The 25364-nt window shown below is 40.1% G+C and overlaps 1 protein-coding gene across 1 annotated transcript in view; it reads left to right on the top strand.

Moving 5' to 3' along the window:
- The window catches only part of LOC124870802 (plakophilin-4-like), a 109246-nt gene that overhangs the window by 25289 nt on the left and 58593 nt on the right, over window positions 1-25364 (top strand). Inside the window, exons 3-8 of the mRNA XM_047369607.1 lie at window positions 7217-7329; window positions 12119-12153; window positions 15805-15936; window positions 18924-19117; window positions 20423-21002; window positions 21906-21932. Of these exons, the coding sequence (XP_047225563.1) occupies window positions 7217-7329; window positions 12119-12153; window positions 15805-15936; window positions 18924-19117; window positions 20423-21002; window positions 21906-21932 (1081 nt within the window). The remainder of the gene's footprint in view (window positions 1-7216; window positions 7330-12118; window positions 12154-15804; window positions 15937-18923; window positions 19118-20422; window positions 21003-21905; window positions 21933-25364) is intronic.

Genomic DNA, 25364 nt, shown 5'->3' with positions numbered 1-25364 from the left:
GAATCAATGAGTGGTAAGGGGTACTTATTTTTGATTGTGATTTGATTCAACCCCCTATAATCAATGCAGGGTCTTAACGTGCCATCTTTCTTCCCCACAAAGAAGAAGCCGGCGCCAACGGGGGAGGTAGATGGCCGAATGATCCCGGATGCTAAGGAATCCTCAATGTACTCCTTCATGACTCTTCTCTCCGGTCCAGAGAGATTGTATAGTCTGCTGGATGGTAACGGAGCACCTGGAAGGAGATCAATAGCACAGTCATAGGGGCGATGCATGGGTAAAGAAAGAGCCCCCTGTTTACTAAAAACAGATGCAAGATTGTGGTATTCAGGAGGAATCTTAGACAGATCAACAGGCTCAGGTGGTTCAATTTGTTTGCTAGAGTGAGAGACAGCAGTCTTTAGACAATTCTGGAGACAGTAATCACTCCACTTCTCTACTCTGCCCTCCACCCAATTAATTGCGGGATTATGTCTCTGCAACCACGGAAATCCTAGAACCAATTGTGGGGAGATAGAGGAGACAACAAAGAACTCACCCCATTCATGGTGGTTACCTGAGGTAATGATGTGAAGGTGGGGCACTTTAAACTTCACCTGAGATATGGTTTGACCAGTAATGCCCGAAACAGAAAGGGGGTGGTTGAGAGACTGAGAAGGTATCTTAAGTTTGTCAACTAGATCCAAGGAAATAAGATTCTGTTCTGCACCAGAATCAATAAAAGCATCCACTGGACACTTTTCTTGGCCAATAATAATAGTGACTGGAAAACACAGACGAGATATAGGGGAAAAAGGGGACATGCTCATCAAAGTCCCCTGACCTATTGACGAGCCCCCTCTTTTTCCCTTCTTAGGGCATCTTGCAACATAATGTCCACCTTGTCCACAATACAAACAAAGACCAGCCCCAAAACGACGTTGTCGCTCTTCAGGAGAGAGACGAGTGTGACCAACCTGCATAGGCTCAGGTTCCACAGATCCCTCCGAAGAGGAAGTGGGTGTATCAAGGTAAGCGGTCCGAGGTGCCATAAAGTGCTGCCACTCTGACTTATGATTCCTCTCTGCTTGTCTCTCTCTTAGGCGGTTGTCAATACGGATTGACAGTTTGATTAAATCATCCAGTCTCGCAGGTTGATCTCTTAAAACCAACTGGTCCTTTATCTGATCTGTAAGGGAATTCACAAAAATACCCTTGAGTGCCGCTTCATCCCAACCCACCTCCTGTGCTGCCACCCGGAAGTCGATGGCGAACTCCGCCAATGCCCTCTTTCCCTGTTTGAGGGTAAGTAACTTCTTAGCAGCTGTCTCCTGTTGGAGTGGTTGATCAAAGACTTCCTTGAAGTGACTGAAAAAAACAGCATAACTCAGAGACTCAATAGGGTTAGTTGTGAGAAAAGCGTGCGCCCAGCGTAAAGCAGATCCTTTTAGGGAGGTAACAATAAAAGTGATCTTGGAAGCAGCAGTCGGAAACAGAGAGGGGGAACGACTAAAAGCCAACTCACATTGGAGAGAAAACCCACCAAAATTATTAGGGTTGCCATCAAAAAGTTCAGACGGACGGAAATCAGGTTCTCGGATTCCGGATGAGTGGGTTGTGGGTGGCTGAGGATTCTCAGAACGAACTGGAGGATTGGAAGGAGCGGGTGAGAGTTTGGTTAATATTTCACTTAAGGCATGTACCATACCACCAAGTTCCGTGAGATGGGCATCTGTCGTCCTTTGTTGTTGTAGCAACTGTTGAAGCATGGTCTCAGTGGATTGGAGGCGTTCCCTCCAGGAGGTCTGTTCATCTTCATCTGATTTGTTTTTCGACATGTCTGCTGGCTGGAACATACTATCATTAATTTACTCAGGTTGTCGAAATATAACCAAATCAGAAGATGACACAGATTCGATGTACAGAATTAGATTGAAATGAGGTTTTATTGTTCCAACTTAGGTAGACCTTGATTAGAGTTGTTAGAAGCCAGAGGATGAGGAAGCCCCAAGGATCCGAGCAGAGAGAGAGTGTTCTGGCGGTGGAAATATTTACAGTGCAGATTTCCTGAAGAAGAGTTCCATATGGCGACAGGCAGGCAGACAGATGGGCAGATCAACAGGAAGGCAGGACAACAAGCGATCAGGCAGGCTGACAGAAGTCCACATAACAGAGACTATGTTCCAGCAACAGACTGTGTCAGCAGCTGTCTTAAAAAGCCATGAGCTCATTAGCTGGATGAGTTGCAGCTGAGAACAATGAAGTGCCAGAACCAGCCAGCAGAGATCTCACACACTGATCCAAACTACAAATCTCTAGAACTTTCTTTGGTACTTTATTAAACAGACTTAACCCATAGGAGTGGTCAGAAGAAAAAAAAAAGTTATGAAACCATAGATTTTCTTTTTGTAAACCATGGTATACCTTAAGAGAGGAAACCATGAATATTTCTGGTCAAAGTAAAATCTGTCTTATGGAGTACTATCCAGCATGCATCTTCATTTGGATAAATGTCTAAGCTTTTATTAAGAGCCCCAAATATGAAGGCAAGTGCTTAAACCTTGACACCATGTAGCTATGTTTGACCCTCAGCACATTCAAAAAGGAAGTAGTTCTTGGTTTGGTACACTATTGTGTTGACAGAGTCAACTAATAAAGACAATCAGCTTCGTAAGCATTAAAGAAGCCACCACTGTTTTTTTTTTTATTGTTTGTGTGGCTGCATTTTAAGTACTTAGACAAAAGTAACGACTACAGTTTAGGTTCAAACAGTCTGTAAGCACAGTGAAAATACCGCAACTAGCCAACCTTTTGCCATTAAGGAGGCTAAAGATAGCGTCTGCTTTATAGCTTTTTTCAATCAGCACCATAAAGCTATTTCACTGTTTTCAATGAGTCTGGACTTCTTTTTATCACCTCTAAAACAAAATATTAATACTCAAGTCGATTAAACCTGAAGTGAATTATTTTTCAAACAGTTTTACATTTTTGAAACCTTATTTTCTATTTGTGAAAACCTAAAGAGCATTTTTAATACCTTTTTAACATTGGGACCACATTAGGAAATGAACATAAATAACAGCAACCTATGGACAAAATAAACCTGGACTGTAATATTCTACTCTGAGTATTGTTTTCCCAAAAATATTTTTAATAATTAAATACAGTATTGTGTTTTGCCCTCTAGAGAGAACGAGAGAGTGAGTTGAAAGCATGGCAGCTTAGCTATGGCGTCTTGCCTAAGTTGTAATATAGGACAGAAATTCTTTCAACTTCTCTACAGTTATAAAAAAAAACATCCGGCTAACCTTTATCATTTACAAACATGCATTCAGTATTATATGAAAGATTCTATTAAAGTCTCCGCTAATTTGAATTTGAAAAGGCCACAGATGTAATGAAAACAATTGCTTTACACAGATTTTTAATGAAATATGCTTTGATGTTGTATTTGTGAGCAGTTTTCTGAATTCAGTAATGCTCTCTGAATTGAATGCCTGTCCACAGTCAGTGCCTTATTTGCTTTATGTTCTTAAACAGTATGTCCAATTTGCATATTTATCTTGGTGTTCAGCAGTCATGTTACATAATGGACAAATATTGTCTCTGTCCTGTGTATGTCTGTATAGCAGGACATTGGTTTTTCTGAATTAAAAAGTATGGTAATGTGGATGTACATCATTTGGAGTGATGTGTGTTGAGCCTCTCTTGGGAATGCTGAAGCAGCAGTGGGCTAAAGCCACTTCAGGCACTGCACATGGGTCATGTGTTGTCAGCAGTGCCCATAGAAAAGATGTGGGGAGTGTACTTGTTTCTAGTTTGATCTGCTGCCATGTGTCATTTGTTTCTTTAGGGCCTGTTAGAGGACACAAGGGGACAGGATCTGATTCAGCTCTGGAACTACTTGCGGATCACGCCTAATAGGCTCACTATAAAGACTTTTGGGGCCTCGTTGCTACAGAAAAGACTCTTACCTATTGCCACTGTCCTGTTTTTTTCTTTCTGCCGATGCCATGACTAACCAAGGCTGGACCCAAATTGATGGGATTAGCATTTAAATGCTCATTTCTGCTGGGTTTAACCTGAATTGGTGGTCAGTGATGATGCATTAAGTCCTATATGTGTTAAAGCCAAGCTTGAAAAACCAGTGGGTTCATTAAAAAATTATGAAAATGAACATCTTTGTCGCCTTCTTCCTCTCAACAAGGTCCTGTTATCATAAGATAATTATAAGTATATTTTTTAATATGCATACTATTCTAAGTGGATCAAGTGAAGAACTGGCTAGGGGGGGTGAGGCATTGATGTAATCCTTTATGGCGTAGATGTTACAAACAAAGAGTACTTTGCTCAGCATGAAGGAAACTATGTACTCTTGTTCAGAGTTGATTGAGTCTTGTTCCTTTTTCTTCGTCAGCAGTCCTATACACTGCAGCTGTAGAGAAAATGCTTACAACAGTCAACTAAGTCTACAACTTAGAGCAGAACCGTAGCCAACATATCAAAGAAGACAGAAGGTGTGGAAAACCTTGCTCCCTTTTCCCCTCTTTAGTACAGAAAACAGCCGGTTTTGGTCAGACATTCAGAGAAGTTTGCTTTAGGCTAGGAGAAGATATCAAAAGTGACTCCTGCTGCTTCGTTATATGTCTCTCACCTAAAATCGTTTCTTTAGTGGCGCTGAAAGCCAGACATTGTTTGCTGTATTATATGAGAAGATGCAACAGTTGCAATTTATTTTGCTTGTGCCACAAAGAACTTTCAAGCCTGTGTCGAAGGTGCTGGATGTGAGCGGGTGATGTTTTGCTAAACAGCCAATTGGATTATGAGCTTAGAAGAAAGAAGGCAAAGAGGTGGCAGGCCTAAGAATAGTGACATTTGCAGGAAAGGACAATCTCTGAAATCTGTCTTCATTCAGGCAGTATGTGTTTCATTTTGGTGTCTTTTCCACCATATGTTTGATCCTTTCCTTTAAGCCTCTCGTACATGTGATTGTTAGCTTGTGCGATACATTAATGCCAAATTGAAAAACTTATACATATATTGTGAATTTACTCTGTCAACCTTTATTAAAACAGTTAAAACTGCGTTTGACCTGGGGAAACGCTTTATTTATTTATACAGTATATCAGCATATAGCATTAGATTATAGTTTTATATATATATATATATATATATGTATGTGTGTGTGTACTCGTCGTCTTCTGCTTTATCCGCGACTGAGTCGCAGAGGCAGCAGACTCAACAGAGACGCCCAGACGTCCCTCTTCCCAGACACCACCTCCAGCTCCTCCGGGGGGAGTTAGCGTGTCCTGGGCCGTCCCCTGGAACACCTCTGAAGCAAGGCGTCCAGGAGGCATCCGGTATAGATGCCCGAGCCACCTCAACTGGCTCCTCTCGATGTGGAGGAGCAGCAGCTCTACTCCGAGCCCCTCCCAGATGGCCGAGCTCCTCACCCTATCTCTAAGGGAGTGCCCGGCCACCCTACGGAGGAAGCTCATTTCCGCCGCTTGTATCCGGGATCTCGTTCTTTCGGTCATGACCCAAAGTTCATGGCCATAGGTGAGGGTAGGAACGTAGACCGACCACCAGAGTAGCAACATAAACCCCGATGAGACAAACTTTGTTCTTCTTCCTTTGTTTCCTCTGGATCAGCACAATACTGGAGCAATACTGCCCCCGAAATAGTCCTTTGCAACTGCATGATGTTTGGTCCAGTCTGAAACTCTTGGTAAAAGCAAAGCGCAACTGGAGCTGTGAATTTTCTCACTTTTACCGATCCCTGGACCAGACCAGCACTGTGAAGGCGGCCTGAGAATTTTTACCAAGACTTAGAAATATATGTTTACAGATGCAATACAGCCAATCCCACTTAGCTTAATCTATTTTTGTAAAGGACGAGCTAACATTTTTAGTTTCTAAATGTGCAACTTTGGACACACCCAAAATCTTTGATTCAGGAAGCCTGTGGGCAAATCTATGCCACACATTTGAGATTGTTATTATTCGAAAAATAAAACAGTCTGCATCATTCTACTACAAAAATATTTACTAGTTTGTGTTTGTCTACCACATAAAACTCCACCAAATTGAAGTGTGGAGGTAACTTGACAAAATGTGGAGAAATTCAAGAGCTTGAACACTTTTGCAGGATGCTGATTCCAAGCCACAGAAGGAGTCCCTTTACATTAAGGAAACAGGGTATTGCAGTTTTTCTTCCTGTAAGCTCCCTCTCACTGCAGTCAAGCTTCACATATCTTCAGCTGAAGCAGAGCAGAGGAGAGGTGAGCAGTGGAGAGTATAAAGTGGTACTCTGGGGGAGGGGTGAGCAGCCTACAATGTGGAGGGGAAGTTTCGGTGCACCCTCAGGGGAACACAGCAGAGGTGTGAAATGTAGGATGGTCTTAGTGATGTAGGGTGACTAATGTCCTCAGACAGGTCACAAAAGCTGCAGATAGCCAGTGTGCATGTGTGTTTGTTTACGCAGTTGGCTGTGAATGTAATTGACTGCTGTAATGGTCTTTACATGGGACAGCTAAGGATAGCAAGCAGAGGAGCGTTCCATCTGTGCAGTGACATATGGTGAGTGAGGTCTCTTTTTTTGCTAGAAAATGGGAAAAATGTTCTTTATTCTGCCAAAGTAGCTCAGTGTTTGAATAAAAATGTGTTTCAAATATATGCAAATAAGAGAGCGTGTGTGTGCCATAATTTCTCTGTGTACAGAAGACCTTGTGGGTCTTATGAGTGTCATGATGCAGTGCTTGAAGCTAGAGAGCTATGCAAGTAATGGCCTCGCTCATGGTAGGTAATTAGTCAAATGCTGATTCCTTCCCAACGTCCGTAGGAACAGTACCATGAACGCTAAATATCACCCACTAAAGTGGTGCTTATCCCTCTGTGTGGGCTGTAAAAATGACATTATCATATAGACCACATGAAAGCCTGTTTAGGTTAATAAACCTAGGATAGTGTATGGATACATGCATGGTGCTGCCTCTCTTTTAAGCTTATGGTGAGGAAACAGTTTCGACTCTGGGTTTACTTGCTCTCTCTTAAGATACATTGTTACATCATGAAACTATAAACTAGAACACTGCGGGAACAAGCTGTTACCTGCCAATCTGCTGAATTTACTTTTGCTCCCCATTTGTCGTATTTGTCAATAAAACTGCAAAAAGCTCTCAGTGGGCATTATTTCAGCTGTGAGTCACATGTTTATCTTTGTTGTGTTCATGTGCAGGAGCTTCAGTTTGAGCGGCTAACCAGGGAGCTGGAAGTGGAAAGGCAGATTGTGGCCAATCAGCTGGAAAGATGCAGACTTGGGGCCGAGTCACCAGGTGCTGGTAGCAGCAGGTAATAAGAAACAGCACACACACGACACATGGCTTTTCCTTCCTTCACAGCAGAGACCACACTCTATAATGTGTTGGACCTTATGGTATTAAAGCATTGTGATCAGTCTTGCATCAGTGTGAAGTGAACATAATTTTTTAACTGAAAGTAAATGTTACATTTATGTTTTTTTTTTTTTTTTAGGAAAAGGTATACAGTCTTAAAAATAAACGGTAGCACAAATATATTGAAGATTTAGTGTTATTTTATTCTTGGAAGTAATTCCTACGTCGTCAGGTACTGCATACTCATTATACCTGCCGTGCCTTGCAAAACTATTCATATTGCTTAAACTTTTTCACATTTTTTTGCCTCACAACCAAGTTCAATGGGTTTTATTGGGGAATTATGTGAAACGTTGATGCCATGAAATGCATAATTGTAAAGTGGAAGGAGAATGATTCACGGTTTTAAAAATATTTTTACAATTGGAAATCTGCAAATTGTTAGCATGCATATGTAATTCAGTCCCTCATTTGCTCATTCTCTTTGCAAAATTGCTGAAGCCCTGTTAGGTCTGTGAACAGCAATATTCAAGTCTTGCACTGATTCTGAGTTGGATTAACATTTTTGCTTTGACTAAGCCATTTTATCACGTGACAACAAGTAATGGCTTTCTTCTTGCCACTTTTCAAATAGTGGCCAGCAGCAAATGACGCATTTTCTGAGTCATCAGAAAGGATTATAAGCACATATCATATTTTCTGTCTTTATACTGTAGGTCTAATAGATTAGCTCCCATTTCAATCAATCCCACTGTATTCCATAGTTATGAGATGGTCTATATTGTACTTTAACTGTGTACCTCTAAACATTCAGCAGAGAATGTTTTCATTTTAATGGATTTTGAGTAGCTGCCAAATATTTGCAGCTTTTTCCTAACTGTCTTGTGGTTCTTTATCAGCATCTTTACTGTTTAGACATGTTGCTGCGTTATATGAAGTTGCAGCTAAACTGTCTGGTTCTAATATAATGCCATATATTCTCTTTACACTCTACTCAGATTAACCTTACGATTTGGTATCACTTAGATATTTGGTTGGCATGAAATGCTTGCCTTGAGCAACAATACCATGGTTTCACTGTATTTATTCCGAAATTTGAAACAGAAATGAACTACTGAACTACTTGCTTTTAATTGAAACGTAACAATGTTCCTATTGTTGCATAAATAATGTACTGATTATTACCGCTATAATTTTGAGCTATAAAATTGATATAAGCAAAAATATACCATAATTGCTTGTAATTTAAGTAGTAGTTTTCAAGTTTTCATTGCACATAATCTTAAACCTCTTTGCTGTTCTGCTCTAACAAGCTAATATTAGCTGATAATCAGTCAGGCTATCGGCTCTGGTAGCTTGTCTGCAGTCAGTTACTTAACAGACATTTTGCTTGTAGCATGAAAACTGTATTTTTAAAACAGTGTTAACTATATAACCTTAATGGTTGGCGCTCCCGCCTTGACTCTTAGTGTTTTGTCTCACCCCTAAATATTTCCAAACAACCAACTTTGTCTTCTTTTGTTAGCAAGAAAAAGCTTTCCAACCTGTTGCTGTGTGGTGCAGTAAAAGCAAGCTACTCTATACTCCAGCGCTTTTTCTTGTTTCTCAGTATTGTGTGTATTCTGATGGAGCTCTGGTCTTTGTTAATGGACTGTAATACTGTTGGGCTAAATCTGGTATAATAGCTTTGTGTGACATTTTCTATCTTTGTGATAATAACCCCGATGCCCTCAGGCAGTCCTTACTCATTCTTGCTCTGCAGCCTGCATACCTGTAGCCTGCACCACAGAGTGTCCATTTCCCCTTTTTTTGTTTGAAGAGGAGGTATACAGCAGCAAGAGGGGTTGCTATATACACTTGAATTATTTGAAAACAGCTTTCAGGCCCTTTATTTCTGTTCTAGAAGCGCTAATTTTAGGTGTCAGATTTAGAATACCCATCTACATCACTAATGATGTTGATTCACATCAAGGCTAATTTTGAGCATCGTTTTAGAGTCGAATGTAGAAAGGAAGCATGGCATGGATACACGTCTTGTTGGTTTGTGTGTGTGTATTTTTTATTGAACAACTTTAATTAAAAATGTCCTGCCTGTCAAAGAGACAGAGCCACAGTATGCATGCGATATTTGCCAGGCGTCTGAAGTTGGACAGTTAATTAAGGGGGAAATGACTAAAGCACCACATAGTCACAGTTTTCTCATAACATCATCACAAGCATGCCCTAATTGCTTTAAAACATCCTCATTATAGAGGTGAGCAGCTTAGAATGTCCTCATCTGCAGTACACTTTAAAGCAGCTGTTTTTGGTTTTTGCTTAAACACTGTGGACAAAAAAAACATTTGCCTGAAATGTTTGTTTTTTTTTTGTTTTTTTTGACAAAAGCAACGAGAAGGAAAGTTTGGACTTGTATTTAATAACACAGTCGTATTCTAACACCAACACATTTAGTTTTAGCCCACTTATTAGTGAAAAGTTCCATATCTGCAATTTCTTATTTTTATTTTTGATTATGGCGATGAATGATTAAATTTTTATCGATGGGTTTTTGCAGTATCTTTCTAAGTGAGCACTAATTATTAGGGAAGCAAGATTTATCGGCATTAACATCGGTATCGACCAGTGTCGATCCAATCAGTAAGACTGGGCCGATATTAACAACTGGTGTTTGTTTCCATCTTGAGTTTGTGTGAATGTTTCGCTAGACGGTCATGTGGTCTTTGTTTGGGAATGTGCCAGTGATAGTGATGCCGCACAGGATTGTGGGGTGTTTAACTGAAGCAGAGAAGCAATGTCAGCGCTGCGGTTGTTTTTGTGAAAAGGGTAGAGAAATATAGTCGTAAAATCAGTATGATATCAGGTATATATCGGATAATGGTCATAACAGTAACATTAATATTGGCCATGAATATCGGCCAAATTTTTAATATTGGTGCATTCCAACTAATTATAATTTTTTTCCACATGTTTGCTGCAATATTAATAGGAGTTTAATAATAAAACTTCCCCAGGAACAATGTTTTTCTGTGCCTAGCTGCCATAGTGCTACCCCTGCGATTACATTAGGCTTTAGCTTTTAAAACCAGGTAATCTGCACGCATGTAAATGCTGTTATTACTCACCAGGGCAAAAGGACCACCTACAGTTACCCATCTTTTGTTGAAGCGCGAGAGAAACAAATAAAATGCTCGTCACAGGATATTTGTGTTTGAATAGAGCTCAGCTTTAAAGCTTTAAGTCACACTGACTGGTTTTAAAAGCACAGCAGGAGACCAGCAGAAGTGACAAGACACTTCAAGGTTTCTGATGAGCGTCACTTCATGAGACCTCTTGTGCTAGTAACTAAACTTCATTTCTACAAGTGTTGAAATCCCACTTGGCTAGTTGCTCACTTGCAGAAGTGTTTCATGGGAAATGAAGTGTTTATAAGATAGAGGCTTATTGTGTATCAGTATTGAATGTTTTACTTTTAACAGCAGTGCGTTTTCTACATCTGTGGTCAGCTTTCAGCATGTGGACATGATGCCATGATGATGATGATTGTCGTAGCTATTCTTTTACTCCATCTGCTGTGGTTCAGTGGACCAAAACTTTCCCAGCATCCTTTCTTTAATTGGCAGCACCCTCATTAAAATGCTGAGAGCTTCCCTTACTAAAGCTCATCTAGTGACACTTTGGAGGAAATAAGAAAAGACACCAGTACTAGCAACATGCAATGCTTGACATTAATGATCAGCAAACAGAAGCCACTTAAAAATAAAAGGATGGTTATATTGCTTTGAGGTCTTCTACTTGTCCTCTGCCTGTGATAATGACTAGAAGTTAAAGTTTGTGATGGTCAGAAAGGCTTATCATAGGTATCTACAGGTATTAGGTGGCTGTTAATACAGTCTTATACCTAGCTTTTTCTCGTTACAGAAAGGTACTGTACATGTGATCATTTTTGAGTTTTGATTTTCAGAAAACTACAGTGCCTTGCTTTAGTATCACCTATAGCACATCTTGTTACAGTGCACAGTAGTTTATTAGGATTTAGACCGACACAAAGAATGAATGATTATGAGTGAAAGAAACTGTATAAATGTATTTTTTAAAAGTGTGGCATGCTTTTATATGCAGCCCCGTTAACCCATGTGCCCCCAAACAAAATCCAGGGCAACCAGTTTCTTTCTAAAGTCACCTACTTAGTAAATAGGTCCAGCTGTGTGTGATTTGATCTCGGCATAAGTGCAGCTTTTCTCTGACAGCCTAAGAGGTTTATAAGTGAACAGAAGTGAACAAAAAGTATTACAAAGACCAAGGAACACAGCAGACAGGTCCGAGATAATGTTGTGGAAAGGTTTAAAGCAGAGTTATGTTATAAAACAATGTCTTAAGATTTAAACATCTCACAGAGCCCAGTTCAGTCCAAAGGTGGAGGTGCAGCTATCCACAGCTCAGGTGGAAGAGTCTGTTGCCAGGACAGCTATTGGTCATGGTCTTCATCATCTAGCCTTTATTTTCAAAGTTGAATGAAGAACACTATCATATCAAGGTAAAATGTCACATTTCCAGTTTTCACAAGCCATGCAGAGGTGAAAGAAGGTGCTGTGATCATTTGAGACCAAAATGTAACTCTTTGGTCTGCACTGCACATTGTCCTAAAAGGATTAGTGAAATACATGTCTCTCTTCTGTCTCTCTATGTTTTTGGTTTTTACAGTAATGTATCAATTCACTTTTTGTATTTCCTGTTTCCCCCCACAGCTCGTCTGAGAAATCCCTGCCATGGAGAACAGCAGGTATGTTGGCTAAAACTGTAAAATGAGCCACTGTTGTTTGAGAAAGTGTTTAAAGTCCCACCTCAGGCGTGGCGCTGGTGGTTTAGGGGTTAAGCGCGCGACCACATAAAGAGGCTATAGTCCTCGAAGCGGCTGTCACGGGTTCGAGTCCCGGACCCGGCGACCTTTGCCGAATGTCTCCCCCTCTCTTCGCCCCTCCTTCCTGTGTGCCTACTGTCAGAAATAAAGGCCTCTAGTGCCAAAAAAATTCTTTTAAAAAAAAAAAGTCCCACCTCATTTTTAACTCAGACCATAAATTTGATTATGCGATGGCGATTGTATTTTTCAATCTGTGAAATAGCAATAATAAGAATGGGGGAAAATAAGTCCTGAAGTCCAGTGGATGTTCTGTAACTTTCTGAAATTAATACACATCTGCTCCTTCACGTTTACTCTGCTCTAAATCATAATTAGCGACACAGCTGACTTTATATTGTCACTGTGATATGTGGATTGCATTTCTGCCATATTTTACATTTCCTCTATAATCTTTACTAATGCTCACAATTTCAACAAAGCAGTTGACAACCCCAGGTCTGTTCTTGCTTTCATAGTTATTGAAGCTGTTTCGCCTCACTCCAAACCAAACAATCAATCAATTACAGTTTGTTGAAGGATTGCCCTCCGGCCTCCTTAGTGTCTTTTTGCTTTGTTCCCATCTTTATCACGTTTTTAGGAGAAAAAACTCATTGAAACAAAACATTTACTAATGTATTTAATGGCTTATTAATTACATAGCGCAAAGCAGAGTTTTTGCTGAAGTCATTAATCTTTTATTGTTGATTCTGTCAGAGGAGCCCAGTGGGGGGGGGGGGGGGGGGGGGGGGGGGGGGGGGGGCACTGGGAGTATTAATACTACTCCCCTTTCTCGTTTGCTGTCTGCTCTCCATTTGCTCCCTAAAAGCATTTCATTAGTATTATACCAGCATGTGGGATTAATCACAATCACTGAGCTTTTAGCAGTGAGTTGATTGCTAATCATAATGTAGGTAATAAATCACAGTCACACCTGATGGTGTACTTTTTAGACTTTAGATCAATTTAACTCTAGCTGTGTGGTTTATTTCACTGATTCTTACTAAAGTGATGAGCCTGCGTACGCCCCTCCTGTGACAGAAGTGATGCTGCAGAAAGTCTTCTCGCCCCTGGAAATGTCAATGCAGTCACACCTAATGTCCACTGAGATCTCCACCGAATCAAGCTTTCCCTCTGTGTCAGTCTCTGCAGTGGTCATTGCGCTGGCATCTGAATAAATTACAAGGGACTCATTTGTGTTGCCTGAAAAAAACAACACTGCCCTTTAGGAAAAGCTACAGTTTTATAAAATAATGGATTTTATTAAATAAATAAAACTCTGCTTTCACACTCAAAAAATTTGTCCTTTCTTGCTTGACAATTATTCCGCTCCCCCTCAAAAGTATGTTTGTGCTCAGATTTATTGTCTTGTACGTAAACGTCTTCCACTCCTGTTTAAATCCTGTGCCTCGTACCTTTAACCTCTTCGCTGGTGAAGAAACCTGCACTCTCAGAAAATGCTTGCATATTTTCTTTTCTCTATTTCGGAACAAAGCTGTAAATCTGCCTGGTAACAGTTCTAGCCAATAAAATATTGATGTAGGACTTGGACATCACTGTATCTAGTAAATAGACTGGACTTGAACAGCACTTTTCTGGCCGTACCCTAACAGCGTTTTACATTAAAGTCAGCTTCACACGGCTGCACTCACAAGGCCACGTTCGCACACAGATACGCAGATCAATGGGTAACATGGGGAGGAGGCTAAAATCGAACCCGCAGCTTTCAGAGGTGAGAGTGCAAATAGGAGCAGAGGATATTGTGCTCTAGATGTTAAATCTAAACACCAGTAACATAACTTTGGGGAGATGCAGAGCATTTTTCTAAGCAAGTAGAGATGTAACGAGATCTCATTGTACGAGATCTTGCGATATTAAAACATGACAATATTTCTTGTCAAGGTGACTGCTGTCTTGCGAGTACAAGAATCAAGATTTATCTAGCCACCACCCACAGTGAGGAGGATGGTGAGGTACATAAACCTCCAAAGCATATTGCTAGAGAATTGCAGAAAGGAGTGTGATCTTGAAGATGAGACCTTTTTGTAGTAACCTTTAGATGTTATCTTGAAAAGCCAGAATAAAGCTTTTTTTTGTCCTACCTTCACTAACATAAACATATGGAGTCGGCTGTGGGGCTGTTGCTCTTCCAAATATCCTGGGGACCTTGTTAGAGTGCATGGTATCATGGACCCATGAAAAACTATTCCAGGACATATTTAATATAAATATAAACAATCTGGTGGTCTCTACTAGTTTAGAAAAATTGGGTCGTTCAGTCCAAAACAAATGACCAAATCAACATAGAAGTTATTTACCAGACACAGATTTATGGTTAAAGACCTAAATCCCATAGAAAACCTGTGGGTTCGAAGAAGAGAGCGTGGGAGAGGAAGGGACACTGAAAAGAGTTGGACAGATAGTGGATGTCAAGGTTCCTCTGCAATTTCCGCAATCTCAGGTCTTGAATTTGGTCAATGCTTATCCTGTTGTCTATATGTTGTCCTTACTTCTTTGTCTCTGCCCTTCCTTTTTTTGTTATACATCGTTCTCTTTCTCTTCTTGTGTCCTTCCTGCCTTAATTCCTTGTTTCCTTCTTTCCTTGTGTTCTACCTCATTCCCTTCCTGTTTCTGTTTTCTCTAGGTTCCATATCTAAACCTTGCCCACTGTAGAAATAGCTGCCATTGATTTGTAATAGACTTTAGTCATTTAGGTTTCAAAATGAAAGGATGGGAAACTGAAAAACTGAGACACTTATAGAAACCCTGGCACAAAATAAGGACCAGAAATAGGGTTGTTCTTCTCAAAGCAGGTAAAACGGCAGGCAAAAGTTGCAACACTTGATATAGACTCAATCTATGAACAATTTCTACATCGAGGTTGTGTAGATTGGCCTTCTAACAGCAGGAATGTCCAGTGTCTATTCTGACATTTGACCTGAAGACGAGCACTCTTAGATGTCTGAATGTGGACGTTTCAAGTTGTCAGCCAGTCTTAGCCTGGTGTCAACAGCTTTATTCAGCAGGTCAGCTTTAGCTGCAGTGATTCGGATCTCATTCACACACCCGGCTAAGAGCACATGATTTACCAGAACCAGACACGCAGTGTTTGTTTGACTGATTGTTCTCCTCTGCCTTTTGCTCTAGTGATTCCAGAGATATCCATTCATTCTTTTCCTGCTTAAATAGATTGGGATTATGGGAAAACATTATGCACATGGACGTTCGACACTAAACCACTTCCTGTTTCTGTCTGCTACACCAGTTGATTTAATGCAAATAAAAAATATGAAGATGGAGGCGACTTTTGGAGGAGTTTGACTATTTGTATCTAATTTTAAATTCCTCAATGAGTAAGGCTGTAAAATCTAATGACTCTGGCTGTACACAATGGTGAAACTAATGTTGCAGAAATCACTGTTTGTTTCTTTGTTTTTGTATCATTTCCTCTCAGCTAAACAATTTTAGCTTTAATGACTATAATAAATTATCAAAGCCTTTGTGTGTGTCTGACTCTGCTCTGCTGTGCTTCCTCAGATACCTCCGCCTTGGGGGATACCAAGTCTCGAGTGACTGACAGCTCCCAGTCGCCCAGCTACCGAATCAGGGCCGAGTCGGAGCAGGTGTCTCTGTACTCCCCGGAGCAGTCCTCTCTTCATGAAAGTGAGGGTCCGTTTTTACATTCTATCTTTTGAAGCCTTCTATTACATTTTTTCCCCTCAACATTGACCTGATACATTAATAATGATTTTCAACCACTAAATATTTACCTGCCTGTCTTTATAAATATGTAAAGTCAGTTGTGTCCTTTTTTAAATTATACTGACAAAGAAAGATTTCAAGATATCGATGAACTGTATAATTGCCCATCCCTAGCACTAACGTCACCCTCAACAAAGCTACAAGCTTTCATAGCTTTTCTTTGCAAACGTTGCACCTATAAATTGCTGTTTTCGCACATACTTTGCTTTTGGTGAAATGGTGAAAGATGTTCCTGAGGGGCAGAATTTTCAGTCCCATTTTTACAAGCGTCTATGTTCTTTGAAAACCTCAGAGGTTTGTGAACATTAGTGAACAAACAACATCAGACTGCGCTCAACTGCAGTGCTACCATGTGATGGCGGTCTACCTAAACTGACAGGCTGAGCAAGATGGGCATTGTTTTTAGAGAAGCCGTTCAGAGTACCATGGTAATTCTCGGGGGAGCGCAGAGATCCACAACTTAGGTGGAAGTGTGTCAACTCAGCTATAATTTGTGCTCTCCACCTATCTGCCATTTATGGAAAACAACAAGAAGAAAGCAATTGTAGAAAGAAAGGCACAAGACGTTTTTACAGTGTACCTCAAGTCATATATGGGACACTGCAAAATGTGGAAGAGGGAGCTCTGGTTAGATGAAACCAAAATGAAACTTTGTGGCCTACATGCAACACCCTCTGTTTGGCTAGACACCTAACATTAGACATCACCCTGAAAACACCTTCTTCATCATGAAACATAGTGGTGGAAGGAAGGTGGATGCTGTTCACAGATGATTGGAAGATGGATAGAGCTGAAAACTGTGCAATCCAGGATGAAATCTGTGAAATGCTCCAATACATGTGGGACACTGGAGTTACACCTTCCAACAAGCGACAACAATCATGAACATTTAGCTAGAGCTACAAAACAATGGCGTAGATCAATGTACGTTCATGTATGGAATGGCCCAGTCAACGTCAAGACCCAGATCCAACTGAGAATTTGTGGCAAGACTTGAAATTAACTATTTACATAAACTCTATTCAGTCTGACTGAGCTATTTTGTAAGGAACAATGGACACACATTTCAGTTTCTACATATGCAAAGCTAGAAGAGACATACCCCCAAATGACTGGCAGCTGTAATTGCAGCAAAGCTGGTTCTGCAAAGTATTGACTCAGGGCAGCTGAATGCAACTCCATGCTAAACTTTCCAGATTGTTTTATTGTAAGTTATTTATGTGTGTTTATGTCTTTATTATGCTATACTTTTGTTGGTCTATCAAGTTAAATCCCAACAAATATATAAAATTTATTGGTGGTTACATGAAAAAATGTAAAAAAATGTTCACAACAATCCTTGTTGAGTTTTTCTATAGAATATCCAGCAGGATCATTAGTGTGATGTTGGCAGCATTGCTGAAGGAGTCACTATATAAATCCGGTTCATTTCTTGTTGAGCATCTACTGCAACCAAGTGTGCACACTACTGTTATTACTTCAAACCACTTGTTTCATGGTATTGTTAATGCACACACAATTTGTTTCGCATTGATATCTTGACAGAATCAGTCATCAAGAAGCTTAATTTGCCATTCAACGTTATTAGAAGAAAATATTCATTTCCTCTGTGCATTTTTTGCCTAACAAAAAGTGATGTCTCAGTTTCTTGCATCCCAGGTTCAACAAGTTCTTTAGTTTTTCCAATAAACCGGTTCTAGTGCCAAACCAGGACTGGTGCTAGAGTCTCTTTACTGGTTCTATGAAAAACATTTTAGGTCATTGCATGACCCAAAATGTCTCCACGGTAAATATATTCTGAATGTCTGTCGAGACAGTTTAACGACACTATACTGTATCTGCAAACAGATGGCGTAATGTCCCCAGTTTAATTTAATAACGTTGTTTAAGACAGCAGTCTGTTTGTGCACGCTCCTACAGTCCTAACCAGCTGCTGTCGAATCTGCTAGAAGAAAACACTGCACTTCCAGCAGGATTTGGTCAATTAAACCCTACAATATTACAATACTGACACTTTTTTATGAATAGATTTGAAAGCAACAATTTTAGAATATTCGTTGCTTTGACCCACATAAACATCTGTTATGGGTTATATCAGACAGCTGGAAGATGAGACTGTGAGCTTATATTTTTTTTATATTTATTCAGATTTGTGTGTATAATGCCAAATGGCCAAAGAGGTCATCTCAAAGCACTTTTTAAACCGGTCTGGTTCATATCCAGTTCTAAAGAAAGTGCCTTCCAGTGCTGAACACACATAACCACAGCTTGATTAACAGGGTTGCTGCACAGTACGGAAAAGTTTGACATTTGGGAGTATTTTCCCAGTCTGGATAAGAATGAAAAGAGTGCAATTCTTCTTTCATTCCTTCCTTCCGTCATTCTCTCTTTCTTTCTGCTTTTTCATCCTTCCTTCAACTCTCCACTTCTTGCCAGTTGCAAGGTGGGACTTAGTGCTCATGTAGCAACAGTTTTTCTGTTTTAAAGTCTGTGCTTGCACTGGTTGCAACAGCACTAGCACCAGTTTAGGACCGGAAACGGTTTGATGGAAAAACCTTCTTAAAAGCACACAGCAGAAGCCACAGGTTAAAAAAAAGGCAAATATTTTGTACAATCTCCACCCAATCTAAGGCAATGGCATAACTGTTAGTTTTTTTTTATGTGAGTGTTGAGGATACTTGATCATTCATCATATTTTAGAAAGGTTAAACTGTGGTAGATTAAATCATTGGTACTTAGAGTTGTTTCCCTACTGTACCGTTAGAAAGGCCATGTTGATAAAGGTCGTAGCTGTTATGAAACCTTTTACTGTTTCTAACCATCAGTTTCTCACCCTTATCTATCGCATTCCTCTGCATTTCATTTATGTCTGTTTCTGTCACCTTCTCTCTCAGGGTCTGGAGGGAATTCATGTGGCTCAGCTCAGATGAACTCCTACTCTGACAGTGGCTATCAGGATGCCAGCAGTGGCTACCTCAGCAGGCAGAACCAGGGCAAGGCTGAGCTCAAGATGCAGCACTCCTTTCCTGGAGCCGGCACCGGCACATTAATGAGAAATGCCAGGGCTGAGGGGCAAGCTTTAGCCCAGGTAATGACAGCAAGTGTGTTTAAAGCGTATGGCTGTTTGTCACATCTTATCCTATTATTTAAAAGAGACTGAAATTGATAAGGCTACCAAATAGCCATGGGCCAGGTAATACTATTAAGGTTTCCTGAGATGAGAGAAAGTGTCCAAGTGAGTTTTTGCTGTGTAAATAGAGCACAGAATAAACACATAACTCTCACCAACCCATTTGTTGCTGTGCACTGCCAATCAGTTGGCTGGTAGAAATCTACATTGTTGGTCCCTAAGAAGAAAAACATGTTTAATTCAGGTCCTAGAAAACAAAACAAAAATATAAACAGTCGTGGAAACTAAAGTAAGGCCATCCATCAGTTTTATTAAGGTAATGCGGTTTTAAAACCGTAGGCTGGCTACCAGAATAGATACCCCAACTAATTAATAAGCTAATACCAGTACCAGCTACTGGTACCAGCTTGTACTTGTATAGCGCTTTATCAAGTCCCCAGAGACCCCAAAGCACTTTACACCACAATCAGTCATTCACCCATTCATATACACATTCACACCCTGACAGTGGTGAGCTACAATGTAGCCACAGCAGCTGAGGCTGCCATACAATCGGCACCACAGACCACCATCAGCAGACAAGGCGGGTGAAGTGTCTTTCCCAAGGACACAACGACTGAGACAGAAAGAGCAGGGTTCGTACCGGTTACAGGACGAACCCCTACCACCATTGCCACGGTCTCCCCTCTAAAGACACCTGATGAAACCTGTGTTGGTTTCATCAGAATCAACATAACACTAAATAATGTTAGAAAACTGTAATAATCAGTATGCTGTTATTTAATCGGCAGAAGGAATAACAGAAAGTAGACCACAACAGACATTACAATTTTTTAATTTTTGTATAAATATTAAATAGTCTTTACTCAAAGTCTGAGAATCTCATAGCAGCCCATGTCTACAACCCAAACTGCTGTCGCTGTTGCTTTGTGACTAAGGAAACGTAAAGGCCTCAAAGCACAGAAGGTGTATAGTAGACTGAGGATCTCAACGTAATCATGCTTCATACTATTTTGCACACCAAGGCTGCTGAGGAGGGTGCTGTCACACTCTGCAGAGGGTGGAAAGATAAAGTAAACATGGCCTACAGTAAAGTCATGCCCTGTAATGAAACAGCTTATATAATGCCGTGTTATTTAAAGTGTCATTCTCATTCTAGAAGTCGGTGCATGTCAGAGAGTTCAACACAACATGTTAATATTCTTTATAGCACCTTTTAGGCTGAAGAGACATATTGCCAATTATGTTTTTTATTGCCCGCAGGTTCCAGGAGTCACAGCAGCTCTGCCTGGCCGTGCTATGCGAAGGGTTAGCTCAGTGCCTTCTCGCTCTCACTCGCCGGCCTACACCAGCAGTGTTTCCCCTTCCCGTGGCTCCCTGCGCACCTCTGTTGGCACTGCCTACGGCTCCCCTATTGTAACAGAACCCAAACCCCTCTCCAATATCCACTTTACAACCTTGCCCTCTGTGCAGCGCACTGGTAGCATTGGGGGCGGTGGTGGTTCACCATATTCCCTCCAGAAAACTTCCCCTGCGGGACTGAGACGCATCAGCTCCACAAACTCACGGTCTGGCTCCGCTAGCCGCACCACCTCGCCCTATCAGACCTCGGCAGGGTCATCGTCGGGCCGCATGGGCTCACCTCTGACGATGATGGACAGTGTTAACCCTCCGCTGACTAAACAACCTGCTCACTCTTCATCCCCGGTCAGGGCTAGCATGACCGCTGTGCCCCAGCACTACAGCTCTACTCTGCCTCGCTCCATGCTCCACAACGCTGACCCCTACGGACCTCAGAGCTACGACATTTACGAGAGGATGACTCGACCCGACAGCCTCGCAGGTGTGTTACTAAATGCACACACACACACTAACACTGCTTTCTTATGTGCATCGGTGATCTTCTACATTTTATAGAAGATTATTTAGAAGTAATTAGCATAAGCTGATTGATTGGGGTAAGAGAGACATGACTTTATGACTGTGTCTATGTGTGATTGTGGGTTGTTATCTTACTAGGACCTTATTAGAAGAAAATCACTTCCCTTGTCTGCACCAGTGCTGCCTATGGGGACTGTAGCCTGGTCATAATGAGGGTAAATGTTATTATTATCCTGTTTAGGGTTATTTTTGAGATGTGAATTGAGGTCAGATTAAGGCTAACTTTAGGGTTTCTGTGGACACAATAACTACAAATCAGTGTTGTGTCGCAGTAAGAATGGCTGTTCTTGTTTAGTTAATTTTTTCCCAAGAACAGATCAGGATATTTTTGGAAGAACATTCCTGCTCAAACAGGTTTGCATGTGTCATCCTTGTAAGAGATAAGAGCAAAAATGAGAGCTGGCAGATGAACCGGAATTTATATCTAGTCCTTATCTGGAGGTAAACCAACAGGAAAGTACCTGCCTGTGTTTACTCTCAGAGTAGTCTGAACAAATAATCAAGACTACTTTTACTACACAACATTTTCTGATAATCAAGACTTTTTGTGCATTTCAGTAACTAGTGTAGTTTCTTGCAGTACAAAGAGTAATAAACTGTTTCTCATGCAGATAGTCGCCACACTTGCATTCAACTACTGTCTGTCCAGAAATTTCAAAATTACACTCAAGCTATGCAAGGGATTCATCTGCAGCATTAAAATTGTCTTTTAGAAGGTTAACCAAGCTCCTTCTCAGCAAATCTTCTGTTTAACGAATAATACAATTATTTCTTCTCAACCTCATGCTGCCTGGGATTTCCTCAGATGCCCTCATAGATGGTGACATTAAAGGTGAAATTTTGATTGTAATGTCTGTCTTTTGTTTAGATGTTCGTGCTGCCTCCACTGGTGTCTTTCATTCGTGATTGGTCTATATGTCATCCTTAGCAGGTGCCATGTGTATCAGTAAATGTTTGAGCATTATTCGTGTCAGTTTTAGCATTACATATCAGGCTGTCCTGCAGGACTGCTGAAATGGAATAGGTGAAAGTTTGATGTTCAAATAAGTCATATTATTTCAGAAGGAAATCGACTATAAGTCTTGTTGACAATGCAGTAGGTTAACGTCATTTATTTCAGTACAAACAATAAAGCTCAGAGACATGGAGGACCAATCCTGCCATCATTAAGAATACGGACACAAATTAATGAATGACTCAATAAAATAATTACTAGGCCTAAGAGTAGCTAGGAATATAAATTAGTGCGCCATTAAATGCAACAAGTTAATAAAAAGAAGAGATTTATTTAATAATTGATCAATTATTCTTATATAAATATATATTTCTATTTTAATCCACTATTTTTATTTAAACCGCTACTTTTAGAATCATCCATGTATTCTCGAACTCTATATTTTTTCTTTGTCTTTTTAATACAAGTGAATTTTTTGCTGTCTTATTTTTCTTATACCTTTTTTTTTTACCATGTCCTGTCCAGCAGAGTAGCGCTCAGAATTGTTGTCTGAGTGCCAAGAAAAAGCCCAACAGATTTACTTTCACAAGTGGAGCATTACAGCTAACGCTTTAAAGCTCTGCTTGATATTTATAAAAGAAACTTTATTAGAAACTGCTTTGGGATTATTTCAATTGTTACAGACACGGAGACTGAAATGAAAAGGAAAAAAAAGAGAAGCACGAAAGAGAGAAGTGGGGCCTATAGCTTTTATTTCTTTCATATTTATTACCCAAATATATTTAAAACATGTTTTTTCCCCTCAATAAATAAATAATTTTTCAAATTATTCACTGATATATTTTCCCTTATAATATATCCCTGTTGTGTTTTTTTACCCAACACATTTCCCTGAGCTCATTTATTTCCATCTTTCTTTTTTACATTCCTTGGTTGATGTTTTGGCTTTTCTGTCTCATTTCTGTCTCAACCTGCATCCCATAATGTAAAAATAAAAGGGGGGGGGGGGGGGGGGGGGGGGGGACATAGGGGCGGGTCTTGGAACAGCATCACTGCATCAGCTTCTCTCCTGTTGGCTGAGGTCAAGCCTCCAGGAAGTAGCTGCTGAGCCTCATTATGACTTCCTGGTTCTGAAAAGGGACTGCTAGCAGGAGCTAACTTCAGTCATGTTATTGCTAAAGAAATTAGTCAGAATAGTTTACTCTATCCTGTTGACAATGAGAGAATACTTAGACTAAAATAATTTGAAAAATAATTGATTTTTTAGGGGGAAAAACATTAAGAACAGCAAGAAGTTTAGTTGGATCAAATAAACAATGGAAAAATATAGAGTAAAAAAAAAAAAACATGATTTGAAAATAACTGAGTTGAATAAAAATAGTGGATTAAAATGGAAATATATATTTATATCTGATTAAATAATCAATTATTGATTCAATCCTTTCTTTTTATTATTTTCTTGCATTTAATGGTGCACTAATTTATATTTCTAGCTACTTTTTGGCCCAGTAATTATTTTATTATGTTGTTTATTTATTTCTGTATGTATTCTTAATTATGGCAGGGTCGGTTCTCCATAAGGTTCATACCCCACAGAGTGATACATTTATTTCTCTTAATTTGGATGGTTTCTCAGAAAACCCAGTATATCTATCAGCGGATCTTATTGTATGGTTTAGAACAGCAGCCCTGCCTCTGTTTAAGTTTACATGGGGTATTGATCTCGACAAGGATTCTGAGCTTATAAATAAATGTTTCTTTTAAAGGGTTTTATATTTTATTGTCCTCTTGCTACTTCTTGTAAACCTGATTTAAAAAATAAGCTTTTTGATAAGTCAGGTTTTCAGAATCTTTTCAGGTCCTTGAAAGCATCTTTAAAAGTTTTGTTTCACTTTTCCTAGTGTGTGCATTTTTTTCAAGCTTAGCCTTCACTCCAAAGTTTTACTAGTTTCAAATTGTTCTCTGAATGTGAAGTTGATGTTCAAAAAATGAAATAAACCTGCCACGATGACTGACAATGACAGATCTCTGAAACTCCATTCCAGCTCTTCTACTGACCTTTCTTCGTATCCTCCTTTTTTCTTCCACTTTTTACTTGAGCTGCTATCTTATTCCTATTATATTCTTTTTTATTGAACACAAACACACTCTCTACACTTTGCTTTTATTACAGTAATTTGTTACCAGTGTCTGATGAGCCATATTAATCGGAAGTGGAATGATCATGTAGTCAGACCTATTTCCAAATTGGCGGAAAAATACCACCAAACAGCCCAAACTTAAAGGTTTTTTTCTGAAATTCAAATTTCCACTTAGATCACTCATTCCTGAATTATAGGTTTCAACAAGTCTTGGCTTTTTTGTGGGTTTTTTTCTATCCCTTTGTGTCCTTCCTGACCTCTCATTTAAAATTTTTTTTTGTACTACCCACCTGGTCCCACCGCCTGCACAGACTCTGGTAGGATGTCATAGCTTCCCTTTGCTACTGCAGAATGGAAAATGAAGACAAATTGTCCCTAATAATATGCTCATTACATTCTGTCCATCGGAGAGCAGAGTGCGACAGAGTGAAAGAGGAAATAGCATATCTGCTCTCTCATTCTGACAAGCCAAGCTGCCTTTGAAGTTTTGACCATCCTGCAACCTATTATTGCTACTATGGTTACTTTTTTGTGTGTGGTGAGATTTTGGTAATCCTTTCCCTTTTATTTGCTGAGAATTTGCTGGTCTGACAGGATTTTTGAATATTATATTTGAGAAATGGGTCCTGCTATATCTGTTTCTCCAAAGTGAGCCAAGCCACTGCCGCCTTTCATCCAGTCTCTGCCAAGTGTAATCTGTTAACGCCACGGTGAGAGGGCTGAGGGGGGGGGGGAATTAAATGACTATAACACAAAAGAAATGTGGGCCATTCATCCTCAACAGGCAGCAGTGTTATTTCTCCCAGAGAATTTGCAGATGCATTTTTGAAGTGACTGTAGCCCTTCTATCAGGGGAATAGAGTAAATAAGGCTCGCAGACCAGTTTCACGATGGGCTATTTAAATGTGGCTACTTTGTAGAGTTGCTGAAAGAGAGAGATACAGACCTGAAGGTTCAGATGCTGGAAAAATTCTGTCCCCACTTGTTTGCACATGTGCCAAAGGCCCCATTGGTTCATCTGTTAAGACCTGGTGATGTGAAGTGTGCTAGTTCTCACCTAGCATTAATATTCATCTGAAAAGTGTTGTGAAAAGTGTTCGCGCCTCTGTTGTAAAGCTGTCTTGTCGTTACGGAAAGTTTTGAAGTTGTTTTCTGAGGCAAATAACAG

The sequence above is a fragment of the Girardinichthys multiradiatus genome, chromosome 7, assembly GCF_021462225.1.
Source record: "Girardinichthys multiradiatus isolate DD_20200921_A chromosome 7, DD_fGirMul_XY1, whole genome shotgun sequence".
NCBI lineage: Eukaryota > Metazoa > Chordata > Actinopteri > Cyprinodontiformes > Goodeidae > Girardinichthys > Girardinichthys multiradiatus.
The sequence above is the reverse complement of the archived record's forward strand: the minus strand, read 5'-3'. Positions and strand labels throughout refer to the sequence as shown.